The sequence below is a fragment of the Arvicanthis niloticus genome, chromosome 6 (genome assembly GCF_011762505.2).
Source record: "Arvicanthis niloticus isolate mArvNil1 chromosome 6, mArvNil1.pat.X, whole genome shotgun sequence".
NCBI lineage: Eukaryota > Metazoa > Chordata > Mammalia > Rodentia > Muridae > Arvicanthis > Arvicanthis niloticus.
In genome coordinates this window covers 41,795,119-41,811,340 of record NC_047663.1, presented here as the reverse complement: position 1 = coordinate 41,811,340, position 16,222 = coordinate 41,795,119, and the positions used below count along the sequence as shown (strand labels likewise).

At 42.3% G+C, this 16,222-nt stretch overlaps 1 protein-coding gene across 2 annotated transcripts in view; it reads right to left on the bottom strand.

The window, feature by feature from the left end:
* The window catches only part of Crlf3 (cytokine receptor like factor 3), a 33,906-nt gene extending 26,080 nt beyond the window's left edge, over positions 1-7,826 (bottom strand). Inside the window, exon 1 of one of the 2 annotated variants that reach the window (XM_034507392.1) lies at positions 7,595-7,826. In XM_034507392.1, coding sequence (XP_034363283.1) covers positions 7,595-7,723 — 129 coding nt within the window. In that variant the 5' untranslated portion in view covers positions 7,724-7,826. The remainder of the gene's footprint in view (positions 1-7,594) is intronic. The other variant, XM_034507393.2, reaches the window with a different exon arrangement.
* Positions 7,827-16,222: the final 8,396 nt, after the last annotated feature.

Sequence of the window (16,222 nt, the reverse complement as noted above, 5' to 3'; positions counted from 1 at the left end):
ACACAGACATAAATGCAAGAAAAACACTAACACACATAAAAGTTAATTAATTAAAAAAACAAAAGACAATGAATGTCATGATCTTGACCTTAAAAAACTCATTCTCTAAAAACCAAGAACAAACAAACAAACAAACAAAAAACAAAACCAAAACTAATTCTCTGGACATGGTGGCTATACAAAGAAACCCATCTCAAAAAAAAAAAAAAACCAAGAGTGGGTGTGGGGTGGGGTGGGGTGTCGCACGCCTTTAATCCCAGCACTTGGGAGGCAGAGGCAGGCAGATTTCTGAGTTCGAGGCTAGCCTGGTCTACAGAGTGAGTTCCAGGACAGCCAAAGCTACACAGAGAAACCCTGTCTTGAAAGAGAAAACAAAACAAAACAAAACAAAACAAAAAAAAAAAAAAAAAAAACCAAGAGTAAGAAAAAAAAGTATGGCTGGGCAGTGGTGGCACACGCCTTTAATCCCAGCACTTGGGAGGCAGAGGCAGGCGAATTTCTGAGTTCGAGGCCAGCCTGGTCTACAGAGTGAGTTCCAGGACAGCCCGGGCTACATAGAGAAACCCTGTCTCGAAAAACCAACAACAACAACAACAAAAAAAGTATGTATATATTATAATCCATATAAAAAACAAACTATAGCCAGGCAGTGGTGGTGCACGCCTTTAATCCCAGCACTTGGGATGGGAAGCAGAGGCAGGTGGATTTCTGAGTTCGAGGCCAGCCTGGTCTACAGAGTGAGTTCCAGGACAGCCAGTACTACACAGAGAAACTCTGTCTGGAAAAAAACCAAAAACAAAATAAACAAACCAAAAAAAAAAAAAAAAACTCTAAATAGCTTGCAGACTTATACGACTTATAACTCATAAAACTATGGGATAGAGAGGAACCTCGGTGATTAAGAAGAATACTTGCTGGTCTTGCAAAGGACTAATGTTCAATTCCCAGAACACACCAGAGTCAGGTCATAATTACCTGTGGATCCAATGCTCTCTGAAGATCTCTTATGTGGACCTGGTTAGCTTTGAACTCAGAGATATTCACATGAATCTGCCTCCCAAGTGCTGTGATTAAAGGCACATGTCATCATGACTGTCTTAAAATAAATTAAAATAAAATGAAATAAAGACAGTTTGTGAGCTGGTAATGAGTTTCTGTTGGTAGACTGTTTGCATAGCATACACAAGAGAGCAATATCCCAAGCTCTCTTATGGGAAAATATTCTTAATAAATGCTTATACTATTAATCAAAAGAAAAATATAAGATACATAGTTATATATACAGCAGTTTCTCACCTCTGTTGAATATGCACTAACAGATACATCAAAATATTAATTAACCACAGCTATCTGTGACTGTAATTATAGGTTATTTTCAAATGATTTTGTTTTTAGCTTCCCCTAGATCTAGATTTAGATGTTTCATTAGGACACGATAACAGTGTTACACTGTACCAAGATACATCTAAACAGATTCCTGCACTGTCTTGAAAACAGTAACAGAAGGGGAAGTGAAAGATAAAAGCGGCAACAATCGCTTTCCTTTCTTCACTGAGCTACTAAGACTTCCTGTCTTGGTTTTCTGAAATAGCCTATTTTTTTCTTCATGAGTCTTTAGTTTGCTGTGTGTTTTCAAATCCTGTGGAAATAAAGAGCTATAGAGAACCTGGTATTATACAAAAGGGGGAAAAAAACCCAAGGATAGTAATTAACTCTTCAAAAAGTAATCTGTAATCAATTATCTAAACAAAAAAAAATACTAATATAGATATAACTCTGTGTCGGACACAGTCACTAACAGGACTATGCAAGAGGATCTTCTGAACACAGGAATGCAGCTCAGTAAAACCCTGCCTCAAACACAAAAGAAAACCGGGTGTCTATCATGCCAGCACTCTTAAGACTGAGACAGAAAAACAACATTAGAACCCACTGCACTAGACAGTTCTAGGCCCATCAGAGAGACAATGAGACCATACTTCAAAGACCAACCAACCAAAGAAAAAGAACAAACAAAAATAAATTTTAAGTAAAAACACAGTATACAGAAAACATATTCGTTGACTAGACACATGAAAGATGCTAACCAGAATGCTGACATGGGATGATAATATAAACTATTCTAGAGGCAGATGCAGAATTGCAAGCAGGAGTTCAAGGTCATGCTATAGGCTTTACTATCACAAAAAGACATGCTAGGCAAGCAGTATTCATCTGGAGATAATGTGGATGCAAGCTTTTAGTCCCAAACCCAAAGACAGAGGCAGGTGGATCTCTGACTTCAAGGCCAGACTAACATGGTCTACACAGTGAATTCCAAAACAGCCAGAGCTACTTAGAGTGACCTGGTCTCAAAAAACCCCAAAAATAAAATAATAAGATTATTTTATTCAGTTGCATGTTCGGTAAAATTATCTAACATACAAATGTCTGATATTTCCAACACTGTTTTGAGACAGTCTCACTAGGTCCCTCAGGCAAGTGTAGAATTTATCATCCCCCTCCTCCTCTAGCCTCCTAACTGATGGAATTTCCAAAATGCACCACCATGCCCAAACAATATTTCAATCTTGAAGGGAAAAAAAAGTACAAAGAATAAAAATCATCTTAGTTTAAACCATAGAGATCAGAGAAGACCTGCTGAAGTGAGGTGGTGACTCTGAGCACTTCCACCTCAGTCTTTAATGTGTATTCTTTTTATTTCATGAATTTATTTTACTTTAGTTGTATGTATGTATGTATGTATGTATGTATGTATGTATGTAGTTGGTATATATAAGCGAGTTGCAGGTATTATGTAGTGAATGCAGACACTATGGAGGCCAGGGGCATTATATCCCCTGGAGCTAGAGTTAGAGATGGCTGTAAGCCACTTGACATAGGGCTGAGAAGAGAACCTAAGTCCTCTAAAAGAGAAGTATGCACTCCAAACTACTAAACCAACTCTCCAGCCCTTTATAATGTGTTTTCTTATAATACCTAGGGATCTTGCGCAAGTAGATTTAATGAGTCTGGTCTGAAGCCCAAGGTTCTGCATTCTTGGCAAGATGAAGTCACTGCTGCAAGTCATGGGCCACAGTTACAGTAGCAAGTACTCAGGGGTCACCGCTGGCCAGAGCTAGGTAGAGCCTTGACCAAATAGTACCTCAGTTAGGATCTCACATATACTCTGAGGGAATAAATACTTGAATTTGTGAGTGCCTAGAGGCTAAAGGAATCACCCTACTAAAAGACACAGGAAAGGCAAGATTGTCATTTTATAGGGTGAGCTGCACATAGACTAAAACACACAGTCTGCATACAGACTAAAACACTGGCATTTCTCACTATACACACTTTCTGGTACCTCACTCTGACCCCCCCCCCCCTTCAGTGATGAAAGATGGAGTTTCTGGATCTGCAAACCTCAAGTGTTAGGCCTAAGACTCTAGCAGTGGCCTGAAGGTACTGCTGCTTCAGGCCTGAGTGAACTGCTGGCATCCTTGATCTGCAATCTCTGCTTACAAGCAGAAACATCAATGTTCTAGAAATAACACAAGTAATGAAAAATACTGCAAAAGTTAAATACATAATACTCAAATGAAATACATGACTATGCTTCTCTTGTTTGTTTTTAAGGACGACAACATACTTATCAGGTCAGAGTAAATTCATGAAGGTTTATTTCCCTCAGTACACAGGACTTAGAACTATCTCTGAAACACAATAAATATTTACTGAGTGAATGAACAAGTGAGTATTTAAAGGGAATGGAGGTTAGTTTATTTTTCCTTCTTATGTATTTATTTTATGTGTGAGTACACTGCAGCTGTCTTCAGACACACCAGAAGAGGGCATCGGATCCCATTACAGATGGTTGTGAGCCACCATGTGGTTGCTGGGAATTGAACTCTGGACCTGTGGAAGAGCAGGCAGTGCTCTTAACTGCTGAGCCATCTCTCTAGACCTAACAGTCAGTTCTTAGTACCAAGAATTCCAGAGATATAGAAAACTATTCTTGATGATTTCCATGTAAGAATAGGCTGGCTGTGAACATTATCTGGTTTCCTGAAAACTGAACATATCTCTAGCCTTTAACTTAAGCAGTAGGATCAGCTGGGTGACATGTCTGTATTCTTATCACTTCAGAGGTGGAGGCAGGAGTTAAGATCATCTTCAGCTAAAAAAAACATGTTTAAAGCCAGCCTGGACAACAGGAAAACTTGTCTCAAAGCAAACAAAACAAAAGCAAAAAGCACAAACTAGTAAGTTACACAGAACTTCCTTTTCTCTGAAAACAGAGGGTAAGGCCTGAACTTAACCACAAAGGAGAGAAACTGCTACATGTTTTTAACAGATTTTTTTTTTTTACTTGTTTTAAAAGATTTTTTATCCTTCTTCCCCCAGACTTTCATACACACCAATTCTTTGTTTTGTTTTTCAAGGGTATCTCTGTGTAGCTCTGGCTGTATTAGAACTCACTCTGTAGACCAGGCTGTCCTTGAATTCACAGAGATTTGCCTGCTACTGCCTCCCCAGAGCTGGGATTAAAGGCATTTACCACCACTGCCCAAATATATACCATTTCTTAACACGTGACAAAAATCATGAAAAGTTTTTTGTTTGGTTGTTTGGTTTTGGTTTTTTGTTTTGTTTTGTTTTGTTTTTTTGAGACAGGGTTTCTCTGTGTAGCCCTGGCTATCCTGGAACTCACTCTGTAGACCAGGCTGGCCTCAAACTCAGAAATCTGCCTGCCTCTGCCTCCCAAGTGCTGGGATTAAAGGCATGCGGCACCACTGCCCTGCTAATAATTTTTAATTAACTATTTAATTGTAATTTTATGCTATGGATTTCGGTATTTTGCCTCTGTGTGTGTGTGTGTGTGTGTGTGTGTATGTGTCCAATGTGTGTGTCTGGTGACAATGGAGGCCAGAAGAGGGTGTAGAACTGGAGTTACTGGTGTCTGTGAGGATGGGATTGGAGAGTGCCAAAGCATTTGCTTGGCATGCATAAAGCCTTGGATTCCATCTCTCAAAAAGAAAAAAAAAAGTAAAAGCAAGTAAATATATATATACACACACATACATCCATATATATATATATATATATACACACACACACACACACACACACACACACATACACACACATATATACATCTCCAGTGCAACAACCCTTCTTCTCTGCTCTTCTCATTCTTCCCAAAGCAACATTTTTACTCAAACTCCATGTATCTGATGATACACGATCTACAAAGAACTGGAACTCTAAGAATATCCTAACCACTAAGCAAAGGCACCTGCCTATTTTGATAACATTTTTGTAACACAGATCTTTCTTTAAACTCAACTTGACAGGGGCCTAATTCTACAAATCTGAACAAGCACAATAGGCTAGAAGTAGCTGTGGTAACTTGAAACTGAAACAAAACACACTCCATTTGACAAGGAGACTGACACTATTCCTTAGCACAGTCAGTAATGTCACCAGAAATCTAAACTGTGATCAGTGTGCTCTTAGGGTTTGGTGTGTCAAGCATGAGACAAGGCCTTTCAAAAATAAGACAAATAAAAACCATAGTGAGCCAAACAAATTATAATGAATATGTTCTGATTTTAAATTATTGAATTCAAAACTTAATTTTCCAAGAGGTAGGGCAGTTTTCCAGTATGTCTAAAGCCCCGTGTTCCATCACCAACACAATGGATAAATAAATAATAAGTAAATATAAAATGAAAGAACATTTTCTTTTCAGGGCTGTAGATCTATTAGGCAAGTATCACTGAGCCATATCCACATATCTAGGTTTAGCAACTGAACATTTAACTATCTAGGGTGAGAATCGCATTAAAAAAAATGCACTCAACACATCACACAAGACATTAGTAAGTACTACACCCAGGTGCTTACCTCATTCTTCTAGTGCCAACTCTAATGCCTCTTAATCACATAAGGAGTTGAACAACAGCCATGCTCATGTGTAAGATATATGAACTGGCTGAAACATTAGTCATTTATTACAGGGTACTTTAGCCAAGAATGGTGGAAACATGCCTGTTATTTTAGAACTCCAGAGGCTGATGTCAGAGGATTTCCAGTTTGTTGTCAGCCTGGGCTACATAATGAATGAGTCAGTCCCAGGACAGCCTTGGCTACTTAGCAAAATCTCATTTAAAAAAAAAAAAGGTGAGTGGTAGAGGCTGGCAAATCTCTGAGTTCAAGGCCAGCCTGATATACAAAGCAAGTTCCAGGACAGCCAAGACTACAAAGAGAAACCCTGTCTTGAATAATAAAAAATTAAAATTTAAAAACATTTGAGAAGGTGGAGTGGGAGGTAACTAAGATAAAATACACTGGATGCATACACAGACTAAACAGTGTTACATAAAAGGGAGTATTTTAAACCTTTTTTAAAGTTCTAGATTTTCAACATTTATTTCAAAATAGCAGAAGGAATAATGCAAATTCTTTCGATAGGAAATCCAGATGTGTGCATTGATAGACCTTGAAAGTATTCACCAAATCAGGTTTAAATCATAAGTCATATCTAGATTCTCATCCCAGCTTTTGCTAAACTGTTGATGCCTGGCCTACACCAGCTCTACAGAGATTCTAAATATTAACGATGGCAATACTAAAAGATTATCACAGCACTATTTCACCAGTTTCAGCTTCGGCACAGCAGCATTGGGATTACCAGTGTGATGATATGCGTGGCAAACTAGGCCTGGAGAAATTCTAATGTAATTCCATTTACTCAAAAAACGTTAACTAAGCACTTAATAGTAACGTGAGGATTATATATCTTACCTAGCATTAGCAGAGGCTTCTAATCTTTCTCTGAATACCTTTGAGAGTGGAGAGGAGCCATGTGACTTTCCCCTCTCTCTCTCTCTTCGACCTTTCCTTGTGGAGAGATAACTGCAGTACTTGAAAGTGTATGTACCTCTTCTATTAGCAGTCCTCTCTTTAAATCTGTTTTTCCATTTCCCTTCACCTTTGTATACCCTCCCTGAAACATCTTGTTTTGCTCCTTCTGCCCTTCAACATCCTTCACCTTCAGTTCTAGCCTGTCTACAGATTACTCTAAATGATTGTCCAAGGCATTCGCGATCATGTGAGATGTTCAACTATTAACCCCCCCTTCCCGCCCCCATTCATTCGGCATTAATGTTACTGCTGCTCAACTGCTCCATTTCTCCTTACTTCTTCCCTCTCCCTCTACCGAATTCGTCTCCACCTTTACTGTCCCCTGGTCACTGCCCTCAGGCTTTGTAAACCGAGTATCTACGGCAGGTTTCCCCTCGCTGTGCCCTCTTCCTCCTAACTCTCTTCTTCGATCATCACTCGGATATCCCTCGGATTTTGCTCCGGTGGCTCAAACTCGGACGCCACCCCTACTCTCACCAAGTGCCCCGCTCTTGGAGCGCTCCCCGAATTCTTTCTCGGTCCCCCAAACTTATCTTTCCCTTCAAGAAATCCGCTGCATCCACCTCCCCGTGTCACGTCCCCAACAGGTCTGCGACCTCCTTCCTCCTCAGAGCCTCGGGGCGCCCCCGCCGCGCGCGCCCACCCTCCGGCCCGCGCCCTCTAAGGCCCGCAGCGGCCCTCCGACCTGCCTCTGCGCCTCCCGCAGCCCCTGCAGCCGCTGGCCCAGCTCCCGCCGGTAGCTCTGCGCCGCCTCCACGTTCTCGCGGGCTTCCTGCAGCAGCACCTCAGGCTCCGGCTCCATCGCACCCTTCATCTGGCCGCGCGGCCCGCTGGACTGCCGACTGCGCCGGGTTCCCGCGAGCGACCCCGAGCGGCCTCGCGCAGCGGAAGCGCCGCCCCGCCCTGCCCTGTCCTTCACGCCCCGCCCCCGCTGCGGCTTGATTGACAGACGCCGGGGGTTGGGGTGGGGAATGGGGGTGGGGATGGGGGTGGGGTGGGGATGGACGTGCACTAATGGCGTTTTGGTCTGAGTGAGTGAGAGCTGCTGCGCCGCCTGCTCAGCTCCTCCTCCGGCCTCTGTGCTGCGCCCGCCTGGACACTTCCTCAGGAAACAAGTGGAGGCATGAGTAGAAACACGTGAGCACGTCGCTAAGTGCTTCCCACTTCTTATCTTCTAGCACTACTTATCTGTCCTGCACAGAGGAGGAAGTGGAGGGACACAGAGGGGGAATCTACTCTCCTAAACTCAGTGCATGATCTCTAGAGCCGAGGCTACAGCTATGGGCTTTAAATCCTCGCTGTATTACCTCCCTAGTAAATGCCAGTTGAGGCGGGCATTTTGGGAGGATACTTGACCCAGGCACCACCACCTAGATACTCTTAGGAGGGAGGTAAGAGAGAGGCGCAAGTGATGAACAGCTGTACAGCAATCTTGGCTGAAAGTCCAAGATGGTACGTTTTTGCTGTAAGGCCACCCGATATATATATCTGCCGGCACGTGATAAAATGTGTGTTTCCCTGTATTAAGTAAATGGGTGTGACCATGTATAGTAAAAACAAGAGCCGCTTGCTCCTGTAGTTATAGCTATTGGTGAGGCTGGGGAAGGAAGATGGCTTGGAACGGGGAGCTAGAGGGCAGACTGGACAACAAGGATGTAAAAATAAACCTTTGAACACTGAATTTTAGATATGGCATAATAATGTTCACATTTCACAACATGGCCTTTGTATTTTTTCCCCAAACTATTTAAAACGGTTAAAATGATCTGTTGAAAAGCCATACAAAAACTGGTTTCATTTGAGTCCTTAAATGAGCCCAAGGTATGTAAGTTGTCTTCAGCAGGACCAGACACGGTACAGGATTGTCTCAGGATTATGCAATGAATCTGTATGACAGGCCAGATCGAAGATGTTCTGGGCCAGACTATTCTTCCTACGTTTGGGGTAAACGTAGGGGCATACCCTGTAATCTCATCTCTTTGGAAGATCTGGGACTCAGAATAGTAATCTGGTTGTTACTTAGTGAGTCTTGGGGCAACGTGAGTGATACAAAATGCTGTCAAATCGGGGAGGGGAAGGGAGAGAGGAGAAAAGAGGAAATAAAAGAACACTTGAAAGTAAGGAGAGCAGCTGGGCAATGGTGACAAACACCTTTAATCCCAGCCAGAGACAGGCAAATCTTTTGAGTTTGAGGCCAGCCTTGTCTAAAGACTGACTTTCACAATGGCCAGGGCTACACAGAGAAACCTTGTCTTAAAAACAAACAAACAAACAAATAAAATAAGAAAGCAAAGAAAATAGAAGAAAGCCCTCTGGAAAGAAAATGGAGAGAGTGGCCAGGAGAGCTGGTTTTATCCTAAAGATAACATAGCCTGGCCTGTAGTAAATAGTTGGTATCTGCTAAATGAATTAAGTAGGAAAGAACAGTGCTATCCCAGATAGGACAAAATGGAAAAGAACAAACTTGAGGCTAGGAATAGAAAGACACTCTAATAAATATACAGACGAGTGTTGCTGGGAAAATAGAACAGAATACTATATTTGAAGGTGAAGACTGAAGAGATGGCTCAGTGTTTAAGAGCACCAGCTGTTCTTCCAGAGGAGCCAGGTTCAGTTCCCAGCACTGACATGGTAACTTAGGACTGTCTATGACTCCAGTCATGGGGAATCCGATCGTCTTTTCTGGCTTTTGAGGGTACCGAGTATACACATAGTGCACATACATGCATGCAGGCAAAACACTTGTAAAATCAAATAAAAATCGTGTTTTAGTGCGAAAGGGCCAGCCAGGCAGTAATGGTACATGCCCTTGATCCCATCACTCAGGAGGTAGAGGCAGGTGGATCTCTTGAGTTCGAGACCATCCTGGTCTACAAAGAGAGAATTCCAGAATAGCCAGGGCTATCTAGGGCTATATAGAGAAACTCTGTCTTGAAGGAAAAAAAAAAAAAAGGAGCAAGAACCTCAGAACCTCAGAGTTCGGGATGAGTATTGCCTTAGCCAGGCATGTTTGTGTAAACATGTAATTCCAGAGCTCAGAATGCTGGAGTAGCGGGATCAATTGGGGCCAGCCTGGGAGAGATAGATAGAAAGCTAGATAGATAGAGCAAGGCCAGTCTGAACTACCCACTAAGATCATATTTCAAACAGCCAAGAGTCATGCTACTAATGTAGCTCAGAGATAGAGTGTTTGCTTAGTGTCTTAATTACTGTTCTGTTGCCATAGAGACATCATGACTAAGGCAATTCTTATAAAAGAAAGCATTTTAAAAGGGCTTCCTTATACTTTCAGAGGGCTAGTCCATGATCATCATGGCAGGGAAATGTGGCAGCAGGGAGGCCGTGATAGGACTGGAACTGTGGCTGAGAACTCATATCTGGTCCATAAATTGCAGGCAGAGAGAGACACTGGGCCTGGAGTGAGCTTTTGAAATTTCAAAGCCCACCTCCTGTGACATACCACCTCTAACAAGGTCACACCTCCTAACCCTTCTCAAACAGTATCACTAACTAGGAAGTAAACACTGACATAATTGAGCCTGTGGGGACTGTTCTTATTCAAACCACCCCACCTAGTATGTCTAAGGCTCTAGGTTCAATACCTACACCAGCAAATACAAACACAGAAGGGCATGGGGGAGGAATGTGCATTGTCATTTAGAAACCAATATTTTAGGAAATAAATGATAAGTAGGACAAGGATCCATTTTATCTAATGTAAGATAATGAAGAGCTTGGCATACACTAAATCCTCAATTTTTATTCAGTAAAATGAATAGGTATGATAGATGAAGGGTAGGGTAAATAAGAAAAAGCCCATGGCATTAATATAATTATGATAATGATAAGAGGGGCTTGAATTAGGATGGTGGCCACGAGTGAGATTTGACAGTTAAAAAGAAAGGAAAATTTAGTTAAACGATCCAAAAGAATAGTAGGGCTTTGGCAATAAACTTGGCAAAAACCAGGGCTATTTAAATGTTTGTGTTTGGGATTTTTTTTCCTCTAAGTCATATAGCCTTGGCTGACCTGGAACTTAATATGTAGACCAGGCTGGCCTTGAACTTGAGACAATCCTCCTGCCACTGTCACTTGAAGTTACAGGTGTTAGTTGCCAAATCTAGCCAACATTGTCTTATTTTCTTCCTTCCTTTCTTCCTTCCTTCTTTTAATTTTTTTAAAAATTTATTTTATGTGCATTGGTGTTTTATCTGCAATCACATCTGTGTGAAGGTGTCAGATTCCCCTAGAACTGTTGTCACAGACACCTGTGAGCTGACATGTGGTTGCTGGGAATTGAACCACAATCCTCTGGAAGAGCAGACAGTGCCCTTAACCACTAAGCCATCTCTCCAGCCTCTATTTTCTTTTCTTTCCTTTTTTTTTTTGTTTTTGTTTGTTTGTTTGTTTGTTTTTGTTTTTTCTAAACAGGGTTTCTCTGAGTAGTCCTGACTGTTCTGGAACTCACTCTGTAGACCAGGCTGGCCTCAAACTCAGAAATTCACCTCCTTCTGCCTCCCAAGTGCTGGGATTAAAGGCATGCACCACCACTGCCCGGCCTCTGTTTTCTTAATATAGGGATGGAAGGCAAAAATTTGTATGTAGGATATCCTCACTACACACACACACACACACACACACACACACACACACACAGAGAGAGAGAGAGAGAGAGAGAGAGAGAGAGAGAGAGAGAGAGAGAGAGAGAACATGAAAAATAGCACCTGAATGAAATCTTGAGAAACCCCTCTGCACAGACATGAGATTAGGGAGTGCATTGCTATTTGAACTTTATAATTTTATTTTATATTAATTTATTTGCTTATTTGTTTATACATACACACACACACACACACACACATTCTATATATGTCATGTGTGAAAATAAGAGGAAAACTTGCAGAAGTCAGTTTTTCTCTTTCCACCCTATGAGTTCAAGGAATGAAGTCCAGGCTATCAGTCTTGTCAGCAAGCACCTTTACCCACTCTTGGACCCTGCTTTTGTTTGTTTTTGAGGCAGAGACTGTCCGTCTGTCTATCTGTCTGTCTGCCTCCTTTTTCTCTCTTCCTCTGCCCCTTCCTTCTTCCCTCCATAATAACGTTGGCAGTTCTGGAACTCACTCTGTAGATCAGACTGGCCATGAACTCAGAGATTGCCCTGTGTTGGCAGGGTCTAAAGGTCTGTGCCTCCACACCTGGAAGGCCCTGCCATTTTCAACCTTACAGAGCAAATTTCTAAAGAGTGAATCATCTTGTTGCTAGAGGGACAGGAGAGGAAGAGAGTCCAGGAGCAGCAAGGGCAGATGCCCGCTGGCTATGGAACAGGGCACAGATTAGGAGAGTCCAGAGGAACAGATGGAATTAGCCTTCCCCATGTAAGTGGGACAATCAGGGGACTGCATTGACACCAAAAGGACAAGAGAAAGGGTTATGAAGAGCGGCGACTATGGTGAGAGGAAGAGCACTGTAACAGAATACTGTTTAAATATCTCTGAGCATGGGAGCAATTTGGTGACAGGACTCACCTAGGATGTGCAAGGCCCTCCGTTTGGTTTGACATGTCCCCACCCCCTCAGCACTGCACAAAAACAACTAAAAAGAGGAACTCCAGAGTTGCCCAGCAGTGCAGAGTGCATACTGCTCTGCAAAGGAACTGAGTTTGGTTCCCAGTGCCTATGTGTAGGGTAGCTCCCAGCCCCTCGTTACTTGCAGAAGGATTTGATGCCGCCGGCCTTCTCAGACATTTGCACATACTACACACAGACACACACTCATACACATAATTAAGAATAATAACAGTAAGTCTGGTGGTGGTGCATGCCTTTCATTCTAGCACTCGGGAAGTAAGCAGATCTCTGTGAGTTTGATGCCAGCCTGGTCTACAGAGCGAGTTCCAGGACAGCCAGGACTACATAGACCCTGTGACAAAAGAAAAAACAAACAAACAGAAAACCAACCACCCAAAGTAAACATCTCTAAACTACTGCTTCTCTTTTAAACTGGCCATCAGGAAAGGACAATGTCAAAGTGCTTACTTGTAAAGGCTGGATCATATGACTGTGCAAAAGCACACATAGCACATACTTACCCATAAAATGTTTAGAGAGCAACTGGGAACAAAACCAGTAGGGGGCCCTCTGCTTGCTTTCACAGTCCATCCACGACAGCACACACATAAGTGGAGATGTGAACATAATGCGTCAGGTACAATGGAAGCTCAGAAACCTTAAGTTTAAACCACAGAATTGTGACTGAGGTAAATTAGCTGTGCAGAGATTTCAGGAACAATTTCTTAGAGGAAGTAAGTAACCCCTAATCTAGATCTTAGGGTCCTTTTGGAGTTGGCTGTCTTTTTTTTTTTTTCCTACTTTCCAAAAATCTGTCAAATAATAGTAAAGGAATTTAACGTTAGAATAAGGAATAGGAGAAACACCGGTGAATGAAAGGGCACAGAAGACTACCAGAGAGGCCTGGAGATGGTTGGAAATTGGGAGGCAGATGAAAGAGGTGTAACTGCCCATGTCAACAGAAGGAAATTGCAGCCTAATCTGCAGAGAGGAACCACTCACAACTGGGTTAACTACTATCTGAAGATGCCCGAGGAACTCTGGTTAGAAGAACCCAGATGTAATGGTTAATTAATTAATTAATTTTGAGATAAGGTTTCATGTAGCCCAGGCTAGCCTGAAACATACTGTGAAGAATAATCTTGAACTTCAGACCTTTCACCTCTACTTCCTAAGTGCTATGATTACAGGTGTGTGCCACTATATCCGATTAGCCCCAGATAAACATGTACCACATGTTATAACACACACACACACATGATGTATATGGATCTTTTGCCTGGATGTATGTTTGTGCACCCCCATTCATGCAGTGCCTATGGAAGCCAAAAGAGGGCATCAGATCCCCTGGGCCTGAAGTTACTCATGGTTGTGAGTAGCCATGAACCTGGCCTCATGGTTTCTCAGTTAGGCTGGAGGCCAGGCTCCATTGTCCTCCTGTCTCTGCAGGGCTCAAAGCTGACATTCCAGCCATACACACAATGCCAGGTTTGTTCCATGGGTGCTGGGATGGAAACTCCAGTTTTCATGATCCTGCAGCAAGCTCTCTGATCCACTGTGGCACTTCTCCAACAGTAGTGACAGTTCACTTATTTTTATTTTGTTCTTATTTTTATTTATTTTTAAATTATATGTATAGATGTGTGTCTGTGAGTCTATGTGTGTGAGTGAACACCTGTGAAATTCAGAACAGGGCACATACTTACCCATAAATCTTAGATGCTGACAATCAAACTCAGGTCCTCTGCAGGAACAGTGTACACTCTTTTTTTTTTTTTTTTTTTTGTTTGTTTGTTTGTTTGTTTTTCGAGACAGGGTTTCTCTGTGTAGCCCTGGCTGTCCTGGAACTCACTCTGTAGACCAGGCTGGCCTTGAACTCAGAAATCCACCTGCCTCTGCCTCCCAAGTGCTGGGATTAAAGGTGTGCACACTACCCGGCGCTCTTTTTTGTTGTTGTTGTTTTAAAGATTTATGTATGAGTACACTGTAGCTGTCTTCAGACACACCAAAAGAGGGCATCAGATCCCATTACAGATGGTTGTGAGCCACCATGTGGTTGCTGGGAATTGAACTCAGGATCTCTGGAAGAGCAGTACAGTGCTCTTAACCACTGAGCCATGTCTCCTGAGCCATCTCTCCAGCCTGAGAGCCTGGAGCCAGGGCTTTTAACTGCTCAGCCATCTCTGTAACCCCCTACCCCATGCTTGGCTTTTTATTGACTTAGTTTTACTTTTTGGAAGTGCTCAGGATTGATCCCACCCCCTCATCAATTGTAGGTACTCTTCCAATAAACTACTTCCTTGGCCATTGTTTCTTTTTATTGCTGAGAAGGATTCTGTTGTATGGTTATGCCACCATATGTTTATTAACCTATCTGGTAAAAGGAGAAGTACTATTGTAGGTGGTGTTATGGAACAGTTAAATCTTTAACCACTGTGGCAGGGTTATACAAATACTATTTATAATGGTTAAATTGTGGGCTGGGATGTAGCTCAGTAGCCCAGCCGTGCTTTCCATAGCTGAGAGTTGAGACATGACTGAGCTGTAAATGCCTTTGTTGCTCTTACAAATGGTTTGGTTTTCCAGCACTTACAATGGTAGAGCATAACTGCCTGTAACTCCACTTTCAGGGACAGGGTTCTCTGTGTAGTCCTGGATGTCCTGGAACTCACTCGGTAAACCAGGCTGGCCTCGAACTCAGAAATCCGCCTGCCTCTGCCTCCCAAGTGCTGGGATTAAAGGTGTGCACCACCACAGCCTGGCAAGAAATATATTTTTAAAAAGATTTATTTACTTTATGTTTATGAGTACACTATAGCTGCCTTCAGATACACCAGAAGAGAACATCAGATTCCATTACAGATGGTTGTGAGCCACCATGTGGTTGCCAGGAATCGAACTCAGGACCTCTGGAAGAGCATTCAGTGCTCTTAACCGCTGAGCCATCTCTCCAGCCCCAAAAAATTATTTTTAAAAATTAAAAAATATTAATATAGTGTGAATTCCAGGACAGCTAAGGCTACATAGAGAAACCCTGTATCGAAAAAACAAAACACAAAAACAAAAACAAAAAAAATTATTTGTGTGTGATATGGTTAATTTGTTCCTGTGGGTTAGTGCAGGTGTACATAATGCAGAGTATAGAGGTCAACATGAGGTATCTTTGGCTACCCCTTCTTTTTCTGTTTTAGATTTTTCGTGACAGGGTTTTACTGTGTAGTCCTGGCTGTCCTGAAAGTCTCTCTGTATACCAGGCTGGCCTCGAACTCAGAGATCTGCCTGTCTCTGCTATCTATCTATCTATCTATCTATCTATCTATCTATCTTTCTTCTATCTATCTATCATCTATCTATCTATCTATCTATCTATCTATCTATCTATCTATCTATCTATCTATCTATCTATCTGCCAAAACAAAGTCTCTCGGCTGAAATACAACTTTCTAAATAGGCTGGCCTCAAACTTAAAGATATCTGCCTCTGCCTCCCAAGTGCACTACCACTTCCTGGCTCCAAAAATATAATTTTAAGAATGGCTGAAGTCTAAGTTTTAGTTCGGCGACCAAGTGGTAACCTTAGACGTTCTCAAGTTCTCAATACTCCGAAGTGCGAATCTCTGAAATTCAACTGGATTTCTAAGCTGGAACTAGTGCTATCGCGCGTTGATTCGCCAAAGGAAGGAGTTTGGCCTTCGCGGCTCACCGTCCGCGTAGCCTCCGACAGCGGCCGTAGGTTCCGCCCCCTGC